Raw genomic sequence first — 25,854 nt, forward strand, 5'->3', positions numbered from 1 at the left:
GTGGGAGCTACGCGCGGCTGGGAGCCGGCAAGGCGCGCCAAGGCATCCAAACTTGTGGGTGAGGGCTGTGTCGAAGTTCGGGCCGCTGGCCGGATCTGGTTCGCTGATGGCTGCGCAGCGGGGTGCATGGCCCGGGCTCGCACTCCTGATCCCGGCTCGGTGATGCTGGGCCTTCCTTGCCACAGGACTAGAGCGTCCCAGGAGGAGCCCAGGCCCGCCAGGGTCCTCCGGGAACCCCGCGGTCAGGCGGTTCATTTGTCACCTTGGTGCTCAGAGCCTGGAAGCATCTGGGTACAGCCTACAAAACTGAACATCCCAACTTGGGCTTTGGAGTCGTGCAGATGAACTTAAAGTCTTGGCCTCCAGTCTCTGACCGTGTTCACCAGCTACCACCATTGGTCAAGTGCCAGATAGTTTACAAGGGTCTTTGCATCCTCTCTCCCCTTCACCATCTTCACAGTCCTGTAAGGTTCATACACAGTTGTAAAAGGAAGGCACAACACTGCATACAGGTAGCTGTCCCTGAGTGGTAGAGCCAGACTGGAATCTTGGGCAGAATACAAAATCCCAACCCAGCTCTACTATCGGTTCCAGACTTCAGCCTCATCTGGGAAGTTTGGCCACTGCCTTGCTGGTGGATTGTGGAAGCTGAGTCAAGGGTAGAATGAAGGCCGGTTATGTGGTGCACACCTGCAATCCCAGCACTCTGGAGGCTGAGGCAGGAGGATTGATCGCCTGACTTTGAGGCCAGCCTGAACTACAAAGCAAGAACTACGAGTAGCATGAAGAGCACCACCATAGGAACTGTGCCATGCAGTCCCTTTCCAAACCTCTCAAAATACCAGCTTGTGTATTTTTAACACTATTGTCTCCTGAATCTCCTAGAATCAGTACTAATGACTGAGTAGATTTGCTTGATCCAAAAGAAAAGGTCCATTTTAACAAATCATTTACTTAAGATGAACTTGACCCTGGACCTAGTTTCAGAACAAGCAGCTCAACACACAAACATGCCTGGGAGAAGCAAGGGACTAGGAAGCACCTTCCACCAGAGTCTAATTTCCCAGCAGAGGACATACAGTTGAGCCCCCAGAGCTGTACAAAACCTTTGGCTCTTAATACAGGTACCTACCACACCAATTTTTTTTTGGGGGGGGGCACTGGAGATTGTATCTTGAGCCTTCATGCTGTGCTACATCCCAGGCTGCTTTTTTTTTTTTTTTTTTTTAATTTTAAGGCAGGGTCTCACCATGTTGGGCTCAAACTTACAATCCTCCTGCATCAGCCTCTCAGAGTGCTAGGATTTCAGCTTTCCAGTCCAATCTTAATGTGCCATAGGAAGTTAGTGGCCTCAAAATTGGAGGTAGCCTACAGGATAGTTCCATGGTTAGACTGAATACTCATCAGCATGATGGCACAGCCCAGAAAAGCACAGCTGGGATGGAGTGATCCTTCCGTGTGGCTAGCATCCACTGTTCACTGAACAGGACATGTCTGTCAGTGCAGCTTTCAGCGAGACAGCGTGTCCATCCTAAGCACACCTGCTTTTGTGACCTGGGATCAACCCTGCAGCCTCCAGGGGGAAGTAGAAAGCTGCAAGGATGGAAATGGGTGCCTCTGAGTTAAGGGAGCTGTTTCTGTCAGTGGCAGAAAATAACATGTTAGGTGCCGTGGGCCACCCCAATGACTCCCCCAGCTTCTCAACTCTGGCAGTTTGTGGACTGAATGCAGGCAGACAATATGCGAAAGAATGGGTGTGGTTGTGTTCCAAGAACACTACTTACACTGCCAGAAGATGGAGGGTCACTGTTCGCAAAATGTTTCCCTAGAGGACTTACGGAGGTATCTTTGGAATTCAGTGGAAACTCTTTCTTGAAGGCGAAGACTCATGAAGCACAATCTCTCTTCTCTCTTTCAAAATCCCAACCCAGTTCTACTATGCCAACCCAACCCAGACCCTAAGCTAGGGATCCCACTTACTAACACAGATCCCCCTTATCTGTGTGGCATTTGCTTCTGCTGGATTCTGTGGGCAGCTGTGAAAGCTATAAGCAGATTTCTTCTGTAACATGCCCTAATTTTACTGTGGCCCTAGTGAATAAAAAATGAAACAACCACTGTGAAACATTTATTTTTTTGTTTTGCAGATAAGCTTGACTACAATCAGTGCAAAAAGATACTAAGTACACAGCATAAAAGGTGAGCTAGCTGTTTCAGTATTTGTCTTTTGACAACAAGCGCATATGTCAACATCTCTAACTCCAGGATATACCTGAAGGGTGAAACAAAGGTACTATGCTGCAAGTTCTACTGGCCTCCAAAAGCATTCAGGGGATCATCAAATATGTTGGACACCTTGTGTTCTGATCTTGGTTCAGTTGTTGTCTGTGCAGGTCGGCTTTTTGGTTTGGTTGTCTTAGTCTGGAGACCAGAGGAGAAAATATCATCTTTGAAAAGAAAAAAAGAGAGTTGTTTAACAGGCAAGAAAATGGGTACTTTTAAGACACGTCCACACGAACCACCAGAGACTCAATTCTGGTAACAGTGGAAGGTACCAAAAACACTAATACAGAAGTCAAGGTCAAGTCCTAGACTTGACTCAGTTCCTGTTTTATGATCACATACAAGTTGTCCTTTCCCTCAGCCACAAGGTATGTATGTTATGCATGTGCAGGTGCAGGGAAAGGGAAGCCTGAGTGGATCTCTAAAGGGACAATGGGTTTATTTCTACCTGCTTTTCATTCTGGATTTTACAACGAAAGGGTAAAAAGAATATGTGAAGGGAGTCCAACACATGACTCACCGTCTTTCAGAATAAAAACATCGACCTGAGGCACCATGGAAAGAATGAAGTCTTCAAGACTTTATCTGCATAGTGACTCTAAAATCTGTTTCGGTTATACTGCTGGGTAGTGATGTTACTGCTAGGATTCTGCCAGACGAAGATTTTGGCATGTGTATGTAAAGACAAGTGTACACAAATCATAAAAGCCGTGACACTGTTTGTATTAGAGAAAACTTAGATTGCCGTTCACAGTGTAAATACATTGCAGTACTTTGTAACCACCAAAATCAAGAACTCTACGTACTGACAGAGACAGATATTTGACTAAAAGAAACAGCAGAATAGGTAAGTCTATTCTTATTTTTGAAAACAACACGTATATACATGTATACAAATATATATTAACATCACCATGGCTGAAAATACACCAAACCAAGTAATTGTTACCTCCAGTGCCTTTTCACTTTTCATGTTTTCTACCCGTCTATCACCATAAGCATGTGTAACTACATTTCTGGTAATAAGGGAGACATGAAGTTTCTTTGCACCCCTGCGGTGAGAAGCAAGGGATAGTGCATGCTTGCTGGGGGAACAGCCCAACCTGCAGGGCTAACTTGGGGGAGAAGGGAGTCGGTAGGAAGAGTGCACCTGGCCTCTGCCCAAGTCTACTCAGAGGCCACCAGAAACCCTGTCTTTATGGCTATTGGATATCTGGCTTTCCCATTAGCGAAGCAGAGCTTGCAGCTTGTGCACACAGAGAACCACGGAGACACAGAGTCCAGATGATGGCCTTGCTCCCCATGTTTTGCTCCTCAGTCTCCAAACCACTGGTCCTAACTCTCCAGGTGGAGCTGACTTAACAACTTCCTGGCCCCAAGCTGCTGCCTCAGCCTGCACCAGTGTTTAGATCCTCCTTTGCCACATCACCTTGTGTGACAGATGGTATACCACCAGACAGAAGTTTAGTGCTTAAATTAAGCATGATTAAGTTGAATTCTGCGCACCTGCATATTCCTCAACGCTCACCAGGCCAACAGGCTGCTTCACCTGAGTGTCCAGCCAGTGGACTTATCCAGCCTCACCTGACTCAGGCTCACATGGCAAGTAAGGGTCTGGCCAGGAAGGAAAGGGTCCAGCAAGGCCAGGCATGGAGCACTATCGATTCTCTAGGCCCAAGGTAGAAAACCAGACTTACCCATATCATCATCAAAGATAGACTTAGCTTCCACTTTCTTTTTGGACTTTCCTTTTGGTTTGAGGGTTAGGTCAGCAAATATATCAATGTTATCATCAAGTAAGCTGGGTTCCAAGTTTTTCTCCTTCTCTCTCTTTTTTTGTGAAGGTTTAATTGCTTCTGTAGCAAATATATCATCCTTATTAAGGCAAAAAAAGCACAACAATTTATATATATACATATATATATTTGTTGTTACTAAAAAATTTTCACAAGTTCTAGAAATGCACATTGCCAGAGATAATCTGTTACTGCCTAGAAGGCACTGCTCAGACCTGCGCTTGGCCTGCTGTAGCTCAGATGCCAGCCTCCCCTCCTTACCCCCTCGCCATGCTTTCAGTGCACTCAGTGCTATCTGAGAATGTCTTGACCACCCCCTGCCCTGTTTTTGTCTCCTTCCTCTCCCTGAGAGATCTGGGAGCAGAGCACCCATCCTAGTTGACCTTGTACCTGGGACCCAGATGTTCAACATCTGCCAAATAGCTGTTACCCAAGGCCATTGTGCCTGGGCCTCTGCTAAATCAGCAGCTCCAGCCAAGGCCTATTTTCCCAGAATCAGAGGGTCATCACAAAAGCCACACCAGCACACTTCTCATATGCTGCAGAGTGGCATGCCAAGGAAGCTGGTGGCAACAAAGGTCTATAAATAAATCAAACTCTGCAACCAAGATCCAAGGCTGGGGTGTGCATCAGGGGTGGCGCACGTGCCTTGTGGTTGGAAGGCTATGGGTTCAATCCCAGCACCCACCCCCATCAAGACCTGTATCAAGGATTATTATGGTCAAGAAGTACTCCTACGTGAAACAGAAAAACACTTCTGAGTAGAGGTAGAGCTATTAGTAAGAGGTGTGAATAGGCACGTAGACACCAGGCATGCACAAAACAAGCTGGACACAACCCCAGTTCAAATGAGCCAAGGAATCTGTTACCTCAAAAATATCCTGTATTTTTGATACATCATCCTGCTGATCGCTGGACTTAGGCTCATTCTTTTTGCCTTTCTGATCAGTAAAGAGATCGTCATCATCATCCAGGAGGGGAAAGGGGTTTGTTTTCTTTGCTGGTCTTGGTTTAATGGACTGAAAGAGATCATCATCGCTGCTGGCCTCACCAAGAGCAGGAAACAGGGAGCTCTTTTCTTGCCCGCCCTCAGCTGGGTGGGCTGAGGTCTCCGTGGCCTTCACCTTGGGTTTTGCTCTCTCTGTGGACTGTGATCTCGTGCCCTTGGAAAAGATGTCCTCGGAATCAAATAGGTCAGCTTCGTCCCCAGGCTGGCCCAGGGACATCACAAAGGGGCTCCTGTCCATCAAGGGTGCAAGACGGCTTTCCCTAGGTGGAATGGCAGCAGCTACGGCCTCCTCAGAACCGAGGTCTATGCTGGCCACTCTGGGATGAAGGTGACAGCCATTGGGCTTAATGGTGCCATCTGCCAACTGTGTGACGGGGCCTCCAGGGACACTCGTGTCCTCAGCTTCGCTGGATTCTTGGGCAGCTAGCCGCCTGGCTGCGCGGGTCTGCGGCCTGCGCTTCCCTCTCACTTTAACACGGCTCTACAATATGGAAAACAACACATGTAGACTTGATGATAAAGTGCTCAAAGCCAATACAGCAAGAATCATCATCTCAAAATACTGCATGGGCATCTGACCTGCATCAGCCAAGGTACTACCTTCTAGACACACCACTTATCTCTCAAAGGAGGAGTTTATAGGTCCTGCTACGACAAGACTTTTTTTTTTTAATACTTTATGTTCTCCATTCTTGGGTTTTTCTGAGGGGAGTTTCAGTTTAATTTCAAACAAGAAGCTTCACTGGTTGCTGGAACCCCAGGAGTGGGCATGTGAGTGCTCTGTGACCCACAACACTCCCTGGTGCCTCCTCTCCCTCAATTCAAATATCAGATTCTTTCTGAACAAGAAAATATCAGAGGAACTCAGGTACCAACATTTTTTAGGCTCCAGGGGCAGGGAAATGTGAAAAAAGAAATAAAAGTAACCCCAAGTGCTTTGTTCAACAAGCACTAAGTATTGAGTGCAAAATTATGGCCCAGGAATCAGAACCCTTAATATAACTTTAAACATATTATAATTTAGTGTTTGTGGTATTTTCCAAAATACACAAGTTGAGTTCTGAGAAGGTACAACCTATTCTGAACAAAGTACTTGTTTGTCTGTGTCTGTCTACCTCAAGGAAATTTTCTAAATAATTTTATGAAGTAGTGAATTTAAATGAAACAAACGAAAGAGATAACAGAAATTATCAACAAAAGGAAGAATGTTCTATTTTGCCTAGGAAAACAGATATGGAACCCTTGAGTGTATCTACCAGGGTTAGGTCATCCTAGATCCTTTCACTAACTCAGAGATCAGCTAAGACTTTCTAGGAAAGAAAGATAATTGGGTATAAAAAGGAAAACACATTAGCATGGAAGGAATCTGAGCAGGAGTTTGGAGTCCATCGAGCACAGCCCATGAAGCAGTGTGACAGCTTCCCCAGCAGGGGAGGAAAGTGCCCCAGGATCTTGGAGCTGGGAGCCCAGGACACAAGGCAGGGAGGGCAAGGCCACAGACATGGGAGGCCAAGTGAGGCTGTGAGACATGGGTTCCCAGAGGAAACACTGCCAGCGGGCAGCACCAGGTTGGGGTGTGGGGCGAGAAGTGACTGCAAGTAGGGGGTGATCCCTGCAAACGCTGGAGCTCAGCTGGGCTCTACTATGAAGTCAGGAGGTACAGTGACAGACACCGACTGAGGCTAGGGAACTTCAGTGTGGCTATTGTGCAAAACGTAAATGGAACAAAACAGGTGATGGAGAAAGCATAACTGGGGAGGAGGAGAGCAACCGGAGGGAGGCCTAATGAAGGACAGGGTGCCTCCTTCAAACCTGCCATCAGAGCGGGACTATTGTGTGTAACTGATGGATTAGGAAGAGGCAACCAGGCCACTCTGCTGAGAGCAAAGGAGGCACAGGCGGCCGCATCACCTTGTTGACGCTGTGTAAGGTATCTGTCTGTGCAGGAAGATCGAAGCTCACACTGGCCTCCTCAGGGCCAGGAGGAGCAGTCTGACAGTCCACGCCAAGGCTCCTTCCAGGTTCCACAGAAGGAACAGCCAATTCCGGAGAAACAGGCTTTGCTCCTGAGACCTGGGGAGCTGCTCCAGGCAACAAGGCTGCAGGGTTAATCGCTAAATTTGCCTGAGGAAGAAAAATGAAAGTCGGTATTTGTGTTAAGTACAGCAGTCTATTATCATCTCTGCAACACATGATGAGATTCAGTGCTTACGATGTAGAATATGAGAGAAGAGAAATGTAGGAAAACTGCCAGAACCAGACTCAGAATTAGACTAGAGCATAACACACCTGTACCCACAACTGGGACCAAGAAAAGATGTTAAAGACAAGGCACACAGAAGCAACGACCAGAACGGGTGCAAGGTATGCTGGGGGCAGGGGCAGAGATGAGAAAACGCTTCAGCAGTTGAAGAAGTGAAACTCCAAAACAGGTTTTTATATGCTACAAGGCAGGCAATGAAGGTTCTGTTATAATTACTTGTATTTTCCCGATTCGAGTGGACGGTTCTTTGGTTTTAAATGGAGCGAGACCTGACGAATCCTGTGAAATTACATTCAGTTAATAATCCATGGGGAACAGGGAACGAAGTGTCTCCTGGGTTATACTGATGCCTGCAGACACATATGGGATGGAGCAACACTGTCACTTTCTGCAGATCACATAGATCTCTCCGGGAGCCTTATACTTTGCTAGTGTTCCTTTACTATAGCCTTCCTCCAGCATGCAGGTGCAAGGCTTGCAGTCACACACTGAGTAGTGGGAAACATGAAGGGCTAGAATTCCTAGTTTGTCAGAACGAGGCCTGACCACTGGCAAACGACCATAATGGCTGTGCCACATGGCAAGCGTCAAGGGGCGTGGACACGCAATGGCCTAGCCTGGTTCTCCACGCATCTGAGCTCTGGGATAAATGAATGGTAATGTGACAGCTCCTTGTTCCAGAGTTCTGGGAGGATGGTAGAGGGGACTGTCAGCCACCACCTTGGAAGACGTGGCCCTCAGTAGCATTCACAGTAACTCTAACTTTATGCTACTCCAAGGGAGCTCAGAAGGAAAATAGGAGCCTCTGCACCCTCCCTGTGCTCTAACTTGGAACAGAATCTGGAATCAGATCAGAAAATGATTGGGTATAGGGGCTGGGGATTTAGCTCAGCGGCAAAAGCACCTGCCTGGCAAGCGCAAGGTCATGAGTTCGGTTCCCGGTACCGGAGAAAAACCAAAAAAAAAACCAAACAAACAAACAAAAAAAGAAAATGATTGGGTATAGATTGGTGAGACTGTAGTGGATTGAGGGAGGAGAGATGAACAGGGATAAAATATACTGCAAAAAATGTGGCTCCAGCTGCTGTGGAGAACTGTACAATGGAACTGAACTATACCTAGATGCAACAAGAGTTAAAAATCCTTAAAATAACTAACCTGTGCTGTTTCTGGTTTCCATATGCTTTTCTCTTTGCTACCTTGGGTGGATTCTGGATGCTTCTGGGTCTTGGAAGAGGAAACAGAGTGGTCTTTTTTTATTACCTTCTTTTTTTCTGGTACCTACAAAAGGAAAGGAATACTAAAATATGCCCTGTATCTTAAAAATTTTAAAGAAAAATCATAATTCAAGGAACTTGATTTCAGGATTTTAAAAATTCCCTTCTCCAATGATGGCTGAGCAGCTTGAAAGTAGCATTTCAGAAAGATCATTCTGAAGGTATGAGGGCTGGGAGTGCAGCCCTGCCTAACATGCACAAGGTCGTGGGCTCCATGTCCAATACCACAAAAGCAAAGGGAGAAAGAAAAAGCAAAGAAAAAGAAGACTGCCTTTCACAGGAGTCCTCTCTGTGACAAAAACAAAACTTAGTACATCAGCAGGAAAAAAACACATGTGGATTAGAACTCAAAGGTCAGCACCCAAAAGGCACTAAAACATTTACCAGAGTAAACAATGTTCCTTCAATAAATTGAGCATGTTAGTAATGCAGTTAGAGGGCCTGGGTCAGTGTCTGTTTTAATGCTGGTGAGGGAACACAGGAAGGGAAGCCATAAGAATTGAGACTCAGATCCCAAACATGTGATCCCACCAGCATGTTTAGCTGCTATTTGCTTACGACCGGGTACCACAACTCTTTGTGCATTCTCCTTCCTTTGGTAAGTAGACATTAGTTTGCTCCTTCATATCCCTGATACAGAGAAAAGGCGGATACCACAGGCTGGGTCTTGGCAGAGCTGAAAAGATCATCATCTTCATCATCACCAAAGAGGTTCCCCATGCTTGGCTCTGCCAACTGGAACAGACAACACTCAGATTCAGCACCAAAAAGGAAATGTGGTTTACAGTAAGCAGGATGAGCCTCTAAGATGGTATCTAACACAGAAACAAAGCCGTCTTGTGGGAGCAGTGGGGAACTGACCCTGGTTTTTTTGGTGCCAGCAAAAAGGTCAACATCTGGGTCATTGTCCTTTTGGAGCTTGTGGCTAAAAAGGAGTTCTTCATCCTGGAAGACACCTGTGCTCTTGGGCCGGGCATCAGGATCAGGACCCTGCGCAGAAGATTGAGAACATGGTGACAACATTTAGCATATGAAAACCACGTGTGCAAAGACAGATGCCACAAGGAGGTCATCCCCTGCAGCTTCTGATACACTGGCAAAAGGCTAGGCATGGCCTATGTGCCCAGCAGCATGGGGGCAACATGTTCATACAACAGAACACTAAATCAGAGTGTGTAATACAAGGATTTTTAAATATATTTATGGAGTTATGTAAACACCACCACAATCTAAGTTTAGAACATTCTCATCACCCCTAAAGAAACCCCTGAACCAGTCACTTTCCATTCTCATCCACCCTTTCCACTCAGTCCCACACAACCGTTCATTTACTTTGGGTCTTCATAGGGTACCATGTGATATAACTGGATATATGTGTATAGTGTAATGATGACATCAGGGTGATTAGCATTTCTAACTGCTTAAATATTTATCACTTGTGTCAGAAACCTGAGAACTCTTTTCCTCCAGTTCTTTATAAACATAAATAAAATAAGTATAAATTGCTGTGCATGTACTACAACCACCCTGTAGTACTGCATAGCATTAGAACTCACTCCTATTTACTGCACTTCTATACTGGGAAATAATACAGCAGCTTTCCCTTATTGAAGGTGGACATTCCAGGATCCTCAGTGGACGCCTGAAATCCTGGATAGCACTGAAGACTTTAGTGCCTTTTCTATCCTTAGCACCTGGTGGGGTTTAACTTATAGTTTGAGATGCAACAGCAAAACTAGGCATGGATTCTTTCCTTCACAATTTTACAGACAGAAAACTGTTATCATTGAACTTAGCAACTTGTGCACAGGATTTGGTTTCTCCTCTGAGGCTCAGAATTTTCACCTTTCACTCAAGGGAGGTGCTTTATTGCTTCTCTCTGGCATGTCTGAATCGTCAGCATCATTCTTTTTGGCTCTGGGGCCATGATTATGTAAAGTAAGGTTTCCTTACACACAGTCACTGGAATATGGCCAAGATGCTAAGAGTCAGCCTGGTAAATACGACAGTGACTGTGTGATTACCCAGGCCACCTACAGTGTGGCTACGCTGCCACTGCATGATGAGATGATTCATACCCTACATAGCAGGGAGCAGGACAGCATGAAATTCTGTCATGCTTCTCTGAAAGAGGCACAACATAAAAACTAGCTGCTTATTTCTGAGATTTGCCATTTCACATTTTCAGACGGCAGGTTCTGCGGCTAACTGAAACTGCAAAAAGTGAAGCTGTGGGTAGGTGGACCACTGTCCCTAGCTGCCCCATGGGCCTGTCCACCGCTGCGCTGTTTCCATTTCTGCTTTTGTGCACAATCCTGCGGGGAATATCCAGCACATGTTTGTGTGAACACGTTTTCATCTCTCTTAGATATACACCTAGGCATGGACTTGCTGGGCCATGTGGCAACTCCATGATTGAACAAATTTCAGAACCATGAAGCTGCTTTTCAAAGTGTGTGGGCCATTCCACAGCCTGTTCCTTCACACCCCGCCAACACCGGTTAGTTTTCTTTTCTAGTTATGACCTTCCTGATGGGCACCTCATTGAGGTTCTGGTTCACTAATAACTGATAAGGCTGAGTGTATAAGCTATTTGTGTGTCTTCTTTGCATTGGGTTATCTTTTTATGACTGAGTTGTAATTATTTTACGTATTTTACATGTATATGTAGTATCAAGTACATCAAGGGCATGATATGAAAAGTACATATGAAAATATTTCTATAAAGGCACATGATATGGAAGTACTTCAAGTACATATGAAAATCAAGTACATGATATGAAAATATTTATCAAGTATATGATATAAAAACATTTCTCACATCCATGGGTCATCTTTTTATTCTTTTGATGGTGTCCTTTGATGCACAACTTTGGTTTTCATTTGAATAAAGCCCATTTTGGCTATTTATTCTTTTCTCGTTTGTGTGGATATCTGAGGAAGCTCTGCCTAATTCAAGGTCATGATGATTTAATTTTACATTTTCTTCTAGGAGTTGTACAGTTTTAATTCTTACATTTGTATCTATGATTCCTTCTGCATTTTATTTCTGTATGGTGAGGTAAGAATCCAGCTTCATTCTTTTGCATGGAGGTAACAAGTATGCCAGCAGCATTTGCTGAAATGAATGCTGCAAGTACTTAAGTGTGCAGATCTGGCCTGACTTCCCTCTCTCCTTCCTAACAACCTTTTCTGGCCAAGGGGCAAAAACGCTTGCTAGGAGCACCCAGAAGACTCAGGTGACATCCTAATGCCCTCCCTTACAGTGCTCTTGGAGGGAAGTCATTGATCAGATTTCCAAACATCTGAATGACTGGACAGAACCATTCACACTGTTCCAAAGACTAAGATTTCTTCCTTAACTCAGGACAGAACACCATGAAATGAGATTCTTTTATCACCATCTATAGACTCGAACCTATGTTCCCTCTGTTTACCTTCCCTACTTCTGTCTGTGGAACACAGGAGCTGTCTCGATCTTCCATTTTATCCTCTTCCTCATCAAACAAGCTAAGGACAGTTTTAGTTCTACCCTTGGTTCCTTTGTCCAATGGGGATGCTGGAGAAAACAAATCAGAATGCTTGATGGCTTCCTGGGCAGATGCAGTCAAAAGTCCTTCCTAAAAATGGAAATAGTAAGGGAAAAGGTAATTAATAAATGTAAAGTAAAAATCTGATCCTGGCACTGTTCCTCCTTATGAATCCCCACCTGCCACAGATGTAGGATTCAGGGCACTACAGTGAGTCACATCTACTCCATGTGGCAGAACAGTAAGGTCAGTTCTCCGCTGGCTGTGCTAATGAGAATCCTGTACAGCCATGACTATCAAAGACAATTTCTCCAAATACATTAAGGATGCAGGTCCCTCCTTCCTTCCAGGTGATAGGTTAGTCAGAACCCTGCTGCACACAGGTTGCTTATGAGCTAGAAGAAACTTTTAAGTCACGGAAATAACAAACGTCCATCACTGGGAATGGATCACAGTGCTTCACAACATACCTAGGTACCAAAGGGAACCCTAACCAGCAAAACCAGACACTCGAATTGTAAGCTATGATTTTTTTTTTTCTTCCCGGTACCCGGAATCGAACCCACGACCTTGTGCTTGCCAGGCAGGCGCTGTGCCACTGAGCTAAATCCCCAGCCCCTGTAAGCTATGATTGTATACACAATTAGAATAATTTCCAAAATGCACACATTTATTCATTCCACAGTACTACAATTCAGCTAAGATACTACTGGTCCTAAAAACCACTATTCTAGGTACACCTCGGAAGAAGACTGACTCCTGATTTCACCTGTCATAGGTTGTGACACACACCCTAATTTCAGAATGGCCAAACTGGAACAACATGTTTTTTTGACACAGTATGTAAGAAAGATGGTGCCTACTACATACAAGGTGAAATGTGAAGTAAAAGGTGTAATGGTGAGTGAAGCCAATCCAAGCTTAAGAAGTGTATGTGTAATGGTGAGCGAAGCCAGCCCAGGCCTAAGAAGTGGATTCTTAAGTCAAGAAAAGGGTACAGGGGATGAGGCAGAGACAGGGATAGTAGGGTGGACTAGGACAGGACAGTGCAGGTCTACAGAGCATGGTCCACATGCAGCCACTGAAGGGAGACGTCAGACTGATGGCCACAGAGAAACGTCCACATCATGACAGCTCCAAGAAGCCTCCCCAGGAGGAGTAATGCAGTGTTCTTCCCTGAGGCCCTGGAGACAGTGTCTAGACATATAGTGTATGAGAAGTCACAAAGGTAAGAGACCAGAGACAGACGGTTACTATGGCTCCTGGACTATCAGATGTGGGCAGCAGCATTTGCACAGGCTCCAGTCAGACATGGTTGACCATTAGAAGAGCACCAGTGTTTAAGAAAGACACGTTTCACCTTGCTTTATAATTTACAACCAGCATCAACCACAAGCATCAAGAATCTGAAACTAGAGTCTTCATAAAATTGACATCTTAATTCAAGTACAGGTGGGACAAGAGGAGCTAAAGGAGACAGGAAAATCACAGAGAAGCCAGAAAAGAGCAAAGACGTGGAGAGAAGACAAGACATGAGACCAAGAGGCGCACCCTGGAGGGAAGGCAACACACACACTGACATGACTCCACAGGCACTCCACAGAACCAGAAGTATGCCTAGGAGAGGAACAAAAAGCCGGGCTGTGAGAAGGGTTTTCCCCGAGCCCAGCAGGAGCACAGGCTGCCTTCTCACTTTTTATAGGGCTTTCAATTTTTTTCCACACACAAGGCACTGATATTTTGTGGTGGAAAAAGTGTGTGTGTGTATTAGAGAGAGATGGGACATTCGGGATACCACTACATTAGCAAACAAGAGAACAAAGCCTACCTTCTCCAGCTCCTCAGCCTCGCCCGTTCCCTGCAGCGCAGAGGGTACTAGCGGGCTCTTGGCCTTCTGACCTGCAGGTCTCACTTCAAACTGCGGCTCCGTCTCTTCCTCATCGCTGAACAGCAAAGGCGGTGCCTCACGGGCAGTCTCTTTTTTCTACCAAGAGAAAGGCAAATATCTTTCCTATAATAAACTTTTATTTTTTTCTCCAATACATCATCTTATGTATAGGTAAGAACTCATAGGAGCCTGTGCCAGTGGCACCTTTATGTGATGACTGGTGGGAAGAAATGAGATCAATGAGGCACGCCTTTGGAGACTCAGCCCCTTCCTCTCTGCTTCCTGGTCAACAGAGGTGAGCAATTCTTTCACCTCATGTTCCTGCCATAATGCATGGTGCCATGAAAGGCCCAAACCATTTGGGCCAACCACCACAAACCAAAACTTCTGAAATCCAGAGCCCAAACAAACCCTTCCCCTTCTTTTCAAAGACTGTTTCAGGTTCTCTGTCACAGTGAGGGAAAGCTGACTAACACACGCCCTAACCAGCTGCACAAATGTTAGCAGCACTGCAGGCCCTGCGGCTCAGTCTCCCCGACATGGAGCATCTTGTGCCTGTGTCTGCTTCAGTGGGCTGTCTGACACAGGGAGCCCTTTTCTACTGGCTCTGTACAACATGCTTCACATCGACAGTACCCCTAACCAGAGCTCTTTCTGCACCAGGCACACAAGTCCTTCTGTAGGTTCAGTCACTCTGGTGCACTGCACCACTACTCTGCAGGGGAACCTGAAGAACATTTCTCGGGGCTGCAGGAGGAAAAGTACCATTGTTGCAGGAGGAGCAGAGGTCGGGGGAGAGCCAAACAAAGAGCTTCCATTGTCTGTGTCATCTTCAAACAGGAGAGACACTCTCTGGGTCTTCTTCTGGCTACAGGAGAAAATAAAAGGTCAAATTCAGGGCAGACATAATTTACGAGCAAAAACAGTATCATTTCTAGGCAACACCTACAGTTACCCACCTGCCCCATCTGTTGACCCCACACAGCTGAGAACAGACAGGAAACAGGAGTGACTGGGGACACTCATCTCTGGTCTGTAACCTCTTCACCTGGCCCCTGGCATGTCATTCTCTGCGTAGGTGTGTTAGCTGTGAGCTCTGTGGCATCACAGTAGAGAGGACAGGAGCAGACTGCCTGTGTCCAGCGTGGTCAGGAAGGCCACAGCCAGCTTGGAGGTGTGTGGCTGTGGTCTGCACGCTACCTTTTTCATGGGAGCTTTACTAAGACAAAATTTTCACACCGTAAGATCAACCGTCCAAAAGCGTACAGCAATGGGTTTCTCTGACAGAGCTGTGCATCGTCACCATGACCTAAGCTCCAGCACTTCCATCACCCAGAAACTCCAGGTCGCCAGTCACTCCTCACCCATTCTCCCCTCAACCCTGGTTGCCACAGTCTACTTCCTGTCTCCACAGAGTTATACCCTGGGCACATTATATCAGGGGAATTATATAATTTATGGTTTTCTGTGGCTGGCTCTTCTCAGCAACACAGTATTTTCTAAGTCAATTTACCTCCCAGCATGTATCAGCACTTCACTTCTTTTCACTAGGGGTTATAGCCCAATGTGTGTTTATGCAACATGCGTTTACCCATTCATGGCTGATAGACGTGGCTTTTTCTACGTTTTTCCTATTGTAATGCTACAGTAAATACTTGTGTGCAAGTTTCTCCATGAACACTTTTTTTCATTTCTCTTAGATATACACCTAAGGGTGGGATTACCGGGTCACGAGTAACTCTACACTTAACATTTGAGGAGATGCCAAGCCATTTTCCAAACTGGCTCTACCATTTCACCTTTCCACCAACAGTTTATGGAGTTCTAATTCCCCCACATTCTTATCAGAGGGGAGCCACCCAGATGGCAAGGGTCCCTGCCACCAGTGGGTCTCACAGCTCTGTGGATAGCCATCCTCTACCAGGACACTTTTCAATGCTGAATCCACTTCTATGGAAGTGACAAATCTTTAAGTAACCTTGACCGAACTTAACTATCTTCAAGTTATCTCAGAGAGAATACAAACACACAGAGGACAACAACTACTTACACCACTGACAAACTAAGACAAAGAATATTTCCATGCCAATAGAAATGACAGAGAGAAGAAATCCAGTAGGGATCCAAGAAAGAAAGCACTTCCAGCACTGGGGAGAAGACCTGGACATCAGTCATGGTGACCACATACTGCCTGACCGGTGTATTCCAAACCTTTCCTTGCCACTGCAGACATACAGCCCGTGGTTTCCTGCCATGACTATTTCACCTGTCCTTGGCAATGGCGAACAGGTCATCTTCATCGTCCTCCTCAAAAAGGCTGGTCTTCTTCACAGTTGTGGCCTGCAGGCCCTGGGTAGCCCCTGAGTTGCTGAGCTCTCCTTTGGATTTGCTGTCAGACGGGGACTTGGTCTGTGTGTCAGCAATGCTCCACTGGTCCTGAAAACACAACCCATGTGTAATACACATCAGGAGGTGAAGGGAGCAGCTCTGCAGCAGAGCGCTTGCCTAACACAGGCCTAGTCCTACTCCTGTTCCTTAGCACTGCCAAGAAAAAGAAAAACCAATAGCAACTTAGATCATGGAAGGTAGCTTTTAAACTAAGTATCAAACTAAGTGCATCACTCTGGAATAAAGGTTATGTCCAAAGCTCTGAACTCAGATCCCTTCAGCTAGGTTCCGGGACCTCACAGTCCTTCTCAGGCTGCCTTCCTTCTCCACCACTGCCACAGTGCTTCTCCTTGCTATGGTTCTGCTCCAGGTTGGAACAAGAAAACTGGTCTATTTTAGGGGATCAAAACCAATTGTAGAAAGGAAAAGAATGCTGTTTTAATGTCAAACATCCCAAGCTCATGCCACACACCTGCCAAATAGTGCTATGGAAGCTGCTGGTGACCCCTGTACCACAGCATTGGACCCCAGACGTGGACCTCAGGAAGCATTTAAGGAACTCCCACCCGGCCATGTTGATCCCTGCACACCAAGGCTCTCCCAAATCCTTGCTTATGTGGCTTTACAGAGGGTCCCCAAGCCAGCACAGGTTCTGCAAATCCTCAGGCCCCACCCCAGGCTGAGTGAGAACCTGAATTTCACAGGGTCCTCAGGGGACTTCTTCACATACTGAAGTTTGAAAACTCCTCAGAGTGGTTCACTCAGCTGGGGCTGCAGGCCAGAAGCCACTTAAAAGCTTTAACAAATTCATGGGAGGAGGCTGTACCGCAAAGCCATTCCAACCTGGGACCCACCTTTAGTATTCTTTGAAGTTCCCCAGGAATCTAGGGGACAGCTAAGGTTGACAATCTTTGTTCTAGAACCCTGGTCATCTTTATTCCAGGTTTCTTTCTGCTCCCAGCTACAGCTAATATTTTTATTTTCTCTGCACTGCTATATGCTCTGGTAGGATTGAGTCTGCTTGTCATGGTGAGGCAAATAACCACTGACAGTGGTTAATAAAAAAGAAGGATATATCATAAATTTTATTTGAGAAGACACAACTTATGTTGTGTGTCATTTTAACTTGCTTTCAAACAATACATCAACAAAGCTGCAAGTTGTTATCCATCTTATACCAACATAACTTAGCTGCAAAGATAAAGAACTCGGCTTTTTGTTTCTTTAAAATTGGTTTTTCCTGTCCTGGGGATGTAACCAGGCATTGTGAACATTGAGCAAACACTCTACACTGAGCTACATCTGCAACCCTCAGGAAGATCTTTAATGCTCTACATTTAAAATTTCATGAAAGGCTTTCTTGCACAGTTCAATCTGAAAAGTAGCTGAATCATACTCACTATTAATTTTGCTGATTTGGAAACAGAAAGAATCCTATGAGCCCAGCATGCACAGGCCACTGCTACTGTGTCTAGCTGTCCTTATAGTGACACATGGTTGTCACTAAGTAAGACAGTGTGCAGCTGATGGGGCACAGGACATGTTACCCCAAGGTATGGCACCCTGGCATGGAGTAAACAGAGGCAGCAAGGTCTGACCTCCCTCTCATGCTTTTTCTTGAAACAGGCTGGAAAGTGTCCTCCACTTTCCTCTTCAAAGGGGGCCACAGACCATTCCTTTAGAGGTGCCATTCTATATCCAGAGGTAAGGAAGGTTCTCATCGCTAACTTGGAGAGGAACCTGAACACAGGGGCCTGGCTAAATTTCCCTAGTTATGACCATCTGATCACACCTCTCTGTCCAGTCTCCTCCACAACTGCCCACGCTCATCAGACATGGCATGAAGTACATGAGTGTCCGTGTCTCTGGGTCTTCATTTCTAATGGCTCCCATGCCACCTAAAACTTACCTAAAATAAACATGCATGTTTTCCCTGTCTTGCTACACGGCCTCAGCCACAAACCTGTGATAGGTGAGAAATCTTTTCTCCCCTCCATGACCCACTTCATCTGAATTAGCATCAAGTAGAGTCTGGGCACTGTAGGTATTCTAATTATTTTGAAAAGATTAATCTCTAAATTAACATACCTTAAATAGCTTTTTAAAAGAAATAAAACCACAATCTTATAAACATCGCCTGTGGTATGTCCAGGCTAGTTGTAATTCTTCAATCCCATCAACAAGATCTTCCCCGTCTTCAGGTGAAACCTTAGCTCACCTCCTCATCACTGCTGAACAGTAAGGCAGAGGCTTTCTTTCTGGGTTGTTCCAAGGGTTTTGCTTTCTCCTGACTTTGATTTTGTAGAGATGGCATTTGTTTCTTAGCAGCAGCAGTGCCAAAAAGATTATCCTAGCAAAACAAATGGCAGGAAGCTATGATGGCTTGATACACACGAAAGAGAAACCATGTCGAAGAGGGCAAGTCTCGTCAAGGGCCAGAACATAACCAAAAAATAGTCCCTCCCCATGGCCTTTCCTAATTGCATTCTCTACCCATGGAAGTAAGTGGGTCACCAGAGAGCCTAAGTGCAGAGTGGGCACTGAGGAGAGGGCAACAAAGGCAGAAGAGGCACGAGGAGGAACTGAGGCCCAGGCAGTGCCCAGCTGAGTGTGAGGGCAGGCGGCAGCCACCAAGTCACATTTCTCTTGTGTGTCTTAGAAATTGAGCAAGGATAAAAGGAGAATGTAGGGGCTTTGTCCACTCTGTAATAGCTGACAGACACATTCACGGGACGGGGAAGGAATGACCTGGGTTCTAATTAACTTTAAAGACAGAATACAAAGTTAAGAAACAGCTTACTACATAAAATTGCTGGTATACTACGGGCTGATTCTCATAGGCTCAACAACATTGTAAATTCACTCTAAAAGTACATTAGAATACTTCTCAGATAATGGGAACAAAACCATGAAAGGCCGGAGCTGAGTTCAGATGGAGAAACTCTTTGTGGTTCGTGACAACAGGTGGACACCCTGCAGTGTAGACAGGTAAACAGGCCTTGCAGTGTGGTGAGGCAGAAAGGACCATGATGAGCAGGTAGCCAGTGGGAACACTCCCCAGGCACTGACTCCGTGCCAGGTACTGCAGGGTTTTACATCACCAGGTGTCAGCTTTAGCTCTCACAATGGGCTACTCACCTTCAGGGAGTGGAGATTTAGGAGATGAGGGTCCTGCATGAAGCAGTGGAGCTGGATCTAAGGCCAGAGCTCACATGCTTATCTACTGTGCAATGCAGCACAAGGGTTGGGTTTGCTTTGGTTTCACTCTGACTTTTCTCCCCTACTAAGCTCTCCCCATGCAGGGTGGGAAAGAAAGGCCAGGTCAGGAGATGGCAGGCCTCCTGCTCCTTGCCATCCTTTTATCTAAAATACTACTGCAAATCACTGGCATATCTGAGCATCATCCTGGAAAAAGCATTCTCAAGGCAGAGTCTAAAGATGAACTCTAATAAGCTTCCCACAAGAACTTGGCCACGTGGCTATATCCTCCTGGACAACCATGTGAATGTCTGCAGCGTACACAGCCCTATTTCTGTTCCACCCACCACAGGCAACCTGTGGCTTCCTAGTACCCCTTACTCTGTGAGCCTCTGGCTGTACTGTAATGTCAGCTGCCTTTTTTATTTAATTAGAAGTTGATTATCTGTTATTGCAATAAGGATGCTTACCTCTTCATCTTCATCATCAAAAAGGGAGACTGATGTGGGGAGCTTGCTGGGTAGGAGAGATGCACTTTTGGACTTACTCACATTTTGAGAAGAAAACAAATCCTGTTGGATCAAGATTGAAGTTGCTGGTTATCATTTCAGGTCACTATAGCAACCAATGACAGACACAATGGCTGCCACGAGGCTGAGATAGGATCCTCAGGGACCACTCCAAGTGGTCGCACCCAAGGTTTCTACATGCCCACCTTAATGGCCTCAGGTGGAAAGATGATTCCCTGTTACTGTCCCAGCACACTGAGAAAGTAAGAATGACTTCATCTGTCTAAAGGAGTCAGAAATAATGACCCAAATCATGGAAACAGATCCTAGACTCCTAACTAATAGATCTATGATTATTTATTAGTGATACTTCTCTCTCCTTAGGATAGTATTTCTTTTAAATGAATACCAATTAAATTTCTACTTTCAAATGTTTGCTATTCAACTTGAAGTATAGCTACAAAATGTTGCATATCAAGGAGAGATCTGCTAGATTATGAAAGATCTGCTGGATTATGAATATTCTTTACAGTGTTTTAAAACGTCATCTAAGACTGCAGAGAAAGCTCTGTGAACTGAGCTGCATGAATTCAAAGCACAAGACTGGACAACCAGTCCTTTGGGCAGAGAAACTTCCATACCTAAAAGCCAAATAGGACGTGAATATACTTTCTGAAGACACTTTCGAATAATTTTCTTCAACCATAAGACCAGTGCTTCCTCCTGAAATGCAGATTTAAAGTGTTCACAGTGGCATCACAGGCCTGGGACCCCAGTCTACAGGTGGGTTCAGGCAAAGAGGCTACAACTGGAATTCTAGCAGTCTGCACCCTCCTGCATTTTACACAGTGCCAAAAGAAAGGGCTCCGTTGCTTTAAGAAAATGAAAGCAATCCAAATAAAGAGTAAAAACAAACTTTTAGTTTTGGACACTTCTTGGTGCTGGGAACAAAGACATTTCCACTACTTCACGCCTGCCTCCCTCATGACTCGCCAGGGTAAACTTCAGCTGCTAGCTTGAGACAGGGGCATGGAATCGGTCCTCTGGTCCAAAGCTTCATCTGTTAACTGCCGGGCTTCACTTCTCCTTGCCTAAGACTACCACCACACGCAGTAAAACAGAAGCAGAAATCCTGACCTAACCGCAACGTTTTGTTCACTAAAGCTGCAGTCATTCCGTTCTCTGCCACTGAACTCAGCTAAATCATGATGTCAACAAACTGAAACTTCTGTGAATGTGCTAAAAACAATTTTGCTACATCCAACTATGCTCACCACAAGATATCCACTGTACCATAACCTTCAGCAAAAGCTTATCTCGTTCTTGTAACTTCTGTTTGCCACCTTACAAGTAAGACAAGCTCTCTGTAAAGACCCCAGACTTTGGAGATTACTCCTCTGGGGTCCACCAGCATCAATAAACTCTTCCTTTCCTTCTTCTGAGCTCCTGGTTACTGTTGATTCAGTTTTTCCCATAACAAAATCACTGACTCTGTGGTGATAACCAGGGGCCAAAGCCTTGCTGTGGTTCTAAACTGAGTCTCCAATCCGTTTACACTCCCACCACCAAGTGTAGTCTATACTTCTGACTCCATCCAGGGTGGGCCTTGTATGATTGTCTTAACTAACCAAAGGGACAAGTTGTCCAGGAGGAAAAGGCTGGCTTCCAAAACTGGGCTATCAAAGGATGCACAGCTTCCAACTCCTCTCTGAGGACTCTCACTGGAGCCTGAGTCACCACATCCAGGCCCTGTGGCCCTGAAGCTGTGTGCCTAGGAGACAGTGCTGGATGCCCAGCAGCCTTGGTGCTCATGTCTCTTCAGCGGGAGGATTCTCAGCCCAGCCCCATTCAGACACGAGAGGCCCTGGGGGACAAGCAGAACCATAGGAGTCAGTGAAACAACTGGTGTTGTAAACCACTGAATTCTTGGGTGGTTTAGTAAAAGCAATAAATAAGGAGAACAGCAGGAAAGTCACTGAAACAGCTCATGTCTAGTTTTCCAGGCACTTGACTATCACTGGGTAACTGGGCAATGCTAAGTGCTGGTATTAGAGGCAGGGTGCTTGGAATACAGTTGGAGATAAATCCTCCCCATCTTGGGGAGCCTTCCCAAGCTAGGGGAGGGAAAATGGTCTCCAAGCATCAGGGCCAGGGCAGAGAAGAGACAGGATAGGTGCAATGTGGCCTGTTTTCCCTGTGCTGCAGCTCCGAGTGGTGAGCTGGTAGGGCAACTTCGCATAGACCAGAGAGCAGGGAAATGAGCCCCCCACTTAGGGAAAAGCATGCCAGAGGGTCAGAGGCTGGGCATGAGGTGCAGGTGTGCTGGAAGGCAGCAGGGTAAACAAGGACCCCAAGAGAAACTGCGTGGGGCTCCCCTGCTTGCTGGAGGGTCAGGAGGTGGCCTGAACTGCACTTTGGCTAATTCTCTCTATCCACAAGCCCTCAGGGAAATACAAGCTCTCAAGCCTGAAAGGCATTACTTGTATCACTCGCCATCCATACACCCTGGCAGGGAGTGTGAAGTCTACCCGTGACAGTGGAACCTGGAGTCTGGATGTCTTCAAATTACATATACATTTTGATGCTCATGGTCTCCAGTCTCCCAAAGGGCTGGCCTAAGGCTAGATCTGAAAGGACCAGGCCTGAGGCAGTCAAACAAAGACAAAGCCTAGAGGGAATAAGGCCATCCACAACCTGTGCCTGGTCACAACAAGGCCCAAACCACACCACTTAATACCATGCCTGCTATTTAGTTAGTAAGACTGTCACAGATGGAAGCAGCAGGCTGCTGTCAGTTCTGGCATAGGTACCTACTGTGTGGACCAATAGCAGCCTAAAATCTGAACATCCTAGAAGCACAGTGTTCTCCTTACATACACAGCCCTAGAGTCAAACCCCAAAATGTAAAGTGTTATATTTATATTGCTTTCTGAAGCCCAAATACTTCCTGGAGATTATTTTAAAAACTACAACAAAAAAACAAACCTACTTAATAAAAAGTCTTATGTCTCTACTGATCCAGAAATAACAGTCTTTAGTGTCACAGGCACAAATAAATATTTAGGACTAAGAAAAAGAATTCCATACCTCAGAGTCCTCCTCATCCGAAAACAAACTTTTTTGAGTTTTTGTTTCTGGCAAGAGCTTGAGATTTTTGCTGGAAGGTAGGGTAACCTTGTTGGGGGAAAAGAAGAAAAATGGGAGATTAGCAAATATGATACCTGGAAGTGAGATTTATTTATTGAGAGTCTCTGCTATGAGAAAGTGCCAAGGCACACCTCCAGGAATAAAGATGCCAGCGTGGACCCTGCTGCATGTGAGGTTCACACAAAGAATTAACACAAGAGGTGAACTATCATGGGAAGAATTTAAAACTGCTTTAAGTTAGGCATGTGGGAAGGAAGTTTCCCTGAAAAAGAGAGAAGGGCCCAGGGAGAAGGGCCTTCCAGGCCAAGGGAACTGTGCAGCAAGGGAAAGCAAGATAGCATAGAGGGCATGTCTGGTGGAGAAGGGCGCAGGATAGACTGCCCGCTGTCATGCAGTGTACGGATGGGACATGTGACTGGGGCACAGGCTGTCCACGACTCCCAGATGCTGGGATGGTGCTGACTGGCAGAAATCAGGTTTCTGGCAAGGATGTGACACAATGGGACATGACTAAAAAGAAGAGAAGGCAACCAGTGCTGACAGCAGAGGAAACAGCAGCAGCCTGAAGAGCTCAGGGCGGACAGAGACATAGGAGACTCACCAAACACAGATCAATGTGAACATCAAAAAAAAGTAATCAATGGATAAAGAATCAATGTTGTTATGACAACACTGAAAACTGGGGCAACGAGAGGACAAAGCTCTTTCACTCAGAAGAATGCCAGCTGGTAAGTTTAGCTAGTAAGTGTAGAGAAAACGGAATTAGAAAGGTACTTTCATACCTCCCTTCCCATGATAACTGGCCCAGAAAGTTATCAGTGGATGCTAATACCACTAAGCTCATAGCTGGTAGAGAACAGGATATTCACAGTGTCAAAGATCAAGGGACCAACTTGTTAATGACACAGAGAGTGATCCTCTTTGAGGGGGATCAAACTGCTTCGAGAGTGGACAGCTGGGCATGGGGGAACTCACTTCATCAGAGCTGACGCAGGGCCTGCCTCTATTCTTGCCAAAAACAGTTTACCTAAACCTAACCGCAGGAAAACAATGAGGTAAATTCACAGTGTGAACATTCTACAAGACAACTGGCTGGCTGTAGAAATGAAAACATGAACAAAGTTTCAGATTAAAAGGGCACCAGGGGCTGGGGATTTAGCTCAGTGGCAAAAGCGCCTGCCTGGCAAGCGCAAGATCGTGAGTTCGGTTCCCGGTACCGGAGAAAAACCAAAAAAAAAAAAAACAAAAAACAAAACAAAACAAAAAAAAACAATAAAAGGGCACCAAAGAAATAGGATGAGCAAACGCAATCTTGAAACACTGCCCAGATCCTGGGCAGTTTCTTCAAAATCAAACAAAGCAAAACAAGAGCTACAAAGGACATTCTGAGGATAAGAGAAAAAGATCAGAACACAGATTGAATATGAAATAATTTAAAATCAGTATTATACATTTTGGATGTTGGGTGTGATTTTCTAACACATTTCAGGGTTAACTAGAACACTGTGAATGTGCACTGGACATTGGCTCCTACTGGAGAATTATTGGAAATCCCATAGCTATTGACAAGGGCACCTGGTTATACAGCAGTTTTTGTTCATAAGACATTTACTATTTAGGAGTAATATGTCACAATGAGTACAGCTTCCCTGCAAAAATGCATGCAGATAGGTTTGGATATGGCAAAATCTAAACAACTGCTGATTCTGAGTGGTAATTACTTAGAGTTCACTGGATTCATCTTTCCTCATGTTTGAAGTTCTTCAACATAAACACAAGGGAACACCACTTTCCTGGCTCCAGAGGAACCAGTAAGATGCCAGGGGCTGCACCCCTTTCTGTCCTGCTCCCTCCACTCACCGTCTGCTCTGCCCTTGCTTTACTTTCATCCATCTGTTTCACAGTTGCTTCAGGCGCTGCCGCTGCTTTTTCTTTGAACAAATCACCTTCATCATCATCAAAGATGCTGGCAGTAGATTTGATTTTGTCTTTAAAAAGATACCACAGGATAAGATCAAAATCTTATCACAAGATTTGCAGATTAAAACATTTTTCTCTCCCAAAGGATGCATGGAAAAAGGCATGGTTAGTTATAAGGAAGTTTTTAAAGTTACATTTTCTTGATTAGGTATAAAGAAGTAGGAAGTGAAACCATATTCTCCTCGTAATATTTTTCTTTTTTTGTGTGTGGTACTGAGGATCAAACCTGTGACCTCCATGTTAGGCAAGTGCTCTACCAATGAGCTATACCCTAGACCCATTCCCTTGCTGCCTTTCAAAAAGCACAACAGTAGCTTACATGACACAGAGCAGATACTTTAACCCACTGGCTGACATGCTTATCCAAGTGGCACTGTCCTATGCTTGACGGAGCTGGGAGTGGCTTAACAGGTACCCATAAAAAGAGACCTAAAGAAAGAAACATCATTTCACAGGACCACCAAGTCGTAATTCTAGGAATCTAAGATTTGAGGATGGCTTCTGCATTAAAAAGTAAAGCCGCAGAAGGAGATAAATGGAAATACTAAAATTCCCCAGAATGTTACCCACCCACTCGAACGAGACA

General features: G+C 45.4%; 1 protein-coding gene across 3 annotated transcripts in view; it reads right to left on the minus strand.

The window, feature by feature from the left end:
* Nucleotides 1-2,115: 2,115 nt before the first annotated feature.
* Nucleotides 2,116-25,854, minus strand: part of Fam21c (family with sequence similarity 21, member C) — a 45,520-nt gene continuing 21,781 nt past the window's right edge. For 2 of the 3 annotated variants that reach the window (XM_013508427.1, XM_013508426.1), the window contains exons 16-31: nucleotides 25,149-25,276; nucleotides 23,229-23,315; nucleotides 20,103-20,204; nucleotides 18,653-18,784; nucleotides 16,313-16,482; nucleotides 14,812-14,914; nucleotides 13,987-14,142; nucleotides 12,066-12,248; nucleotides 9,490-9,618; nucleotides 9,283-9,363; nucleotides 8,510-8,632; nucleotides 7,568-7,630; nucleotides 7,000-7,212; nucleotides 4,949-5,569; nucleotides 3,981-4,158; nucleotides 2,116-2,447 (exon numbers count right to left, since the gene is read on the minus strand). In XM_013508427.1, the coding sequence (XP_013363881.1) occupies nucleotides 2,308-2,447; nucleotides 3,981-4,158; nucleotides 4,949-5,569; nucleotides 7,000-7,212; nucleotides 7,568-7,630; nucleotides 8,510-8,632; nucleotides 9,283-9,363; nucleotides 9,490-9,618; nucleotides 12,066-12,248; nucleotides 13,987-14,142; nucleotides 14,812-14,914; nucleotides 16,313-16,482; nucleotides 18,653-18,784; nucleotides 20,103-20,204; nucleotides 23,229-23,315; nucleotides 25,149-25,276 (2,609 nt within the window). In that variant the 3' untranslated portion in view covers nucleotides 2,116-2,307. The remainder of the gene's footprint in view (nucleotides 2,448-3,980; nucleotides 4,159-4,948; nucleotides 5,570-6,999; nucleotides 7,213-7,567; nucleotides 7,631-8,509; nucleotides 8,633-9,282; nucleotides 9,364-9,489; nucleotides 9,619-12,065; nucleotides 12,249-13,986; nucleotides 14,143-14,811; nucleotides 14,915-16,312; nucleotides 16,483-18,652; nucleotides 18,785-20,102; nucleotides 20,205-23,228; nucleotides 23,316-25,148; nucleotides 25,277-25,854) is intronic. The other variant, XM_013508428.1, reaches the window with a different exon arrangement.

This window comes from Chinchilla lanigera, unplaced genomic scaffold, assembly GCF_000276665.1.
Source record: "Chinchilla lanigera isolate Chin_1 unplaced genomic scaffold, ChiLan1.0 scaffold00145, whole genome shotgun sequence".
Classification (NCBI taxonomy): domain Eukaryota; kingdom Metazoa; phylum Chordata; class Mammalia; order Rodentia; family Chinchillidae; genus Chinchilla; species Chinchilla lanigera.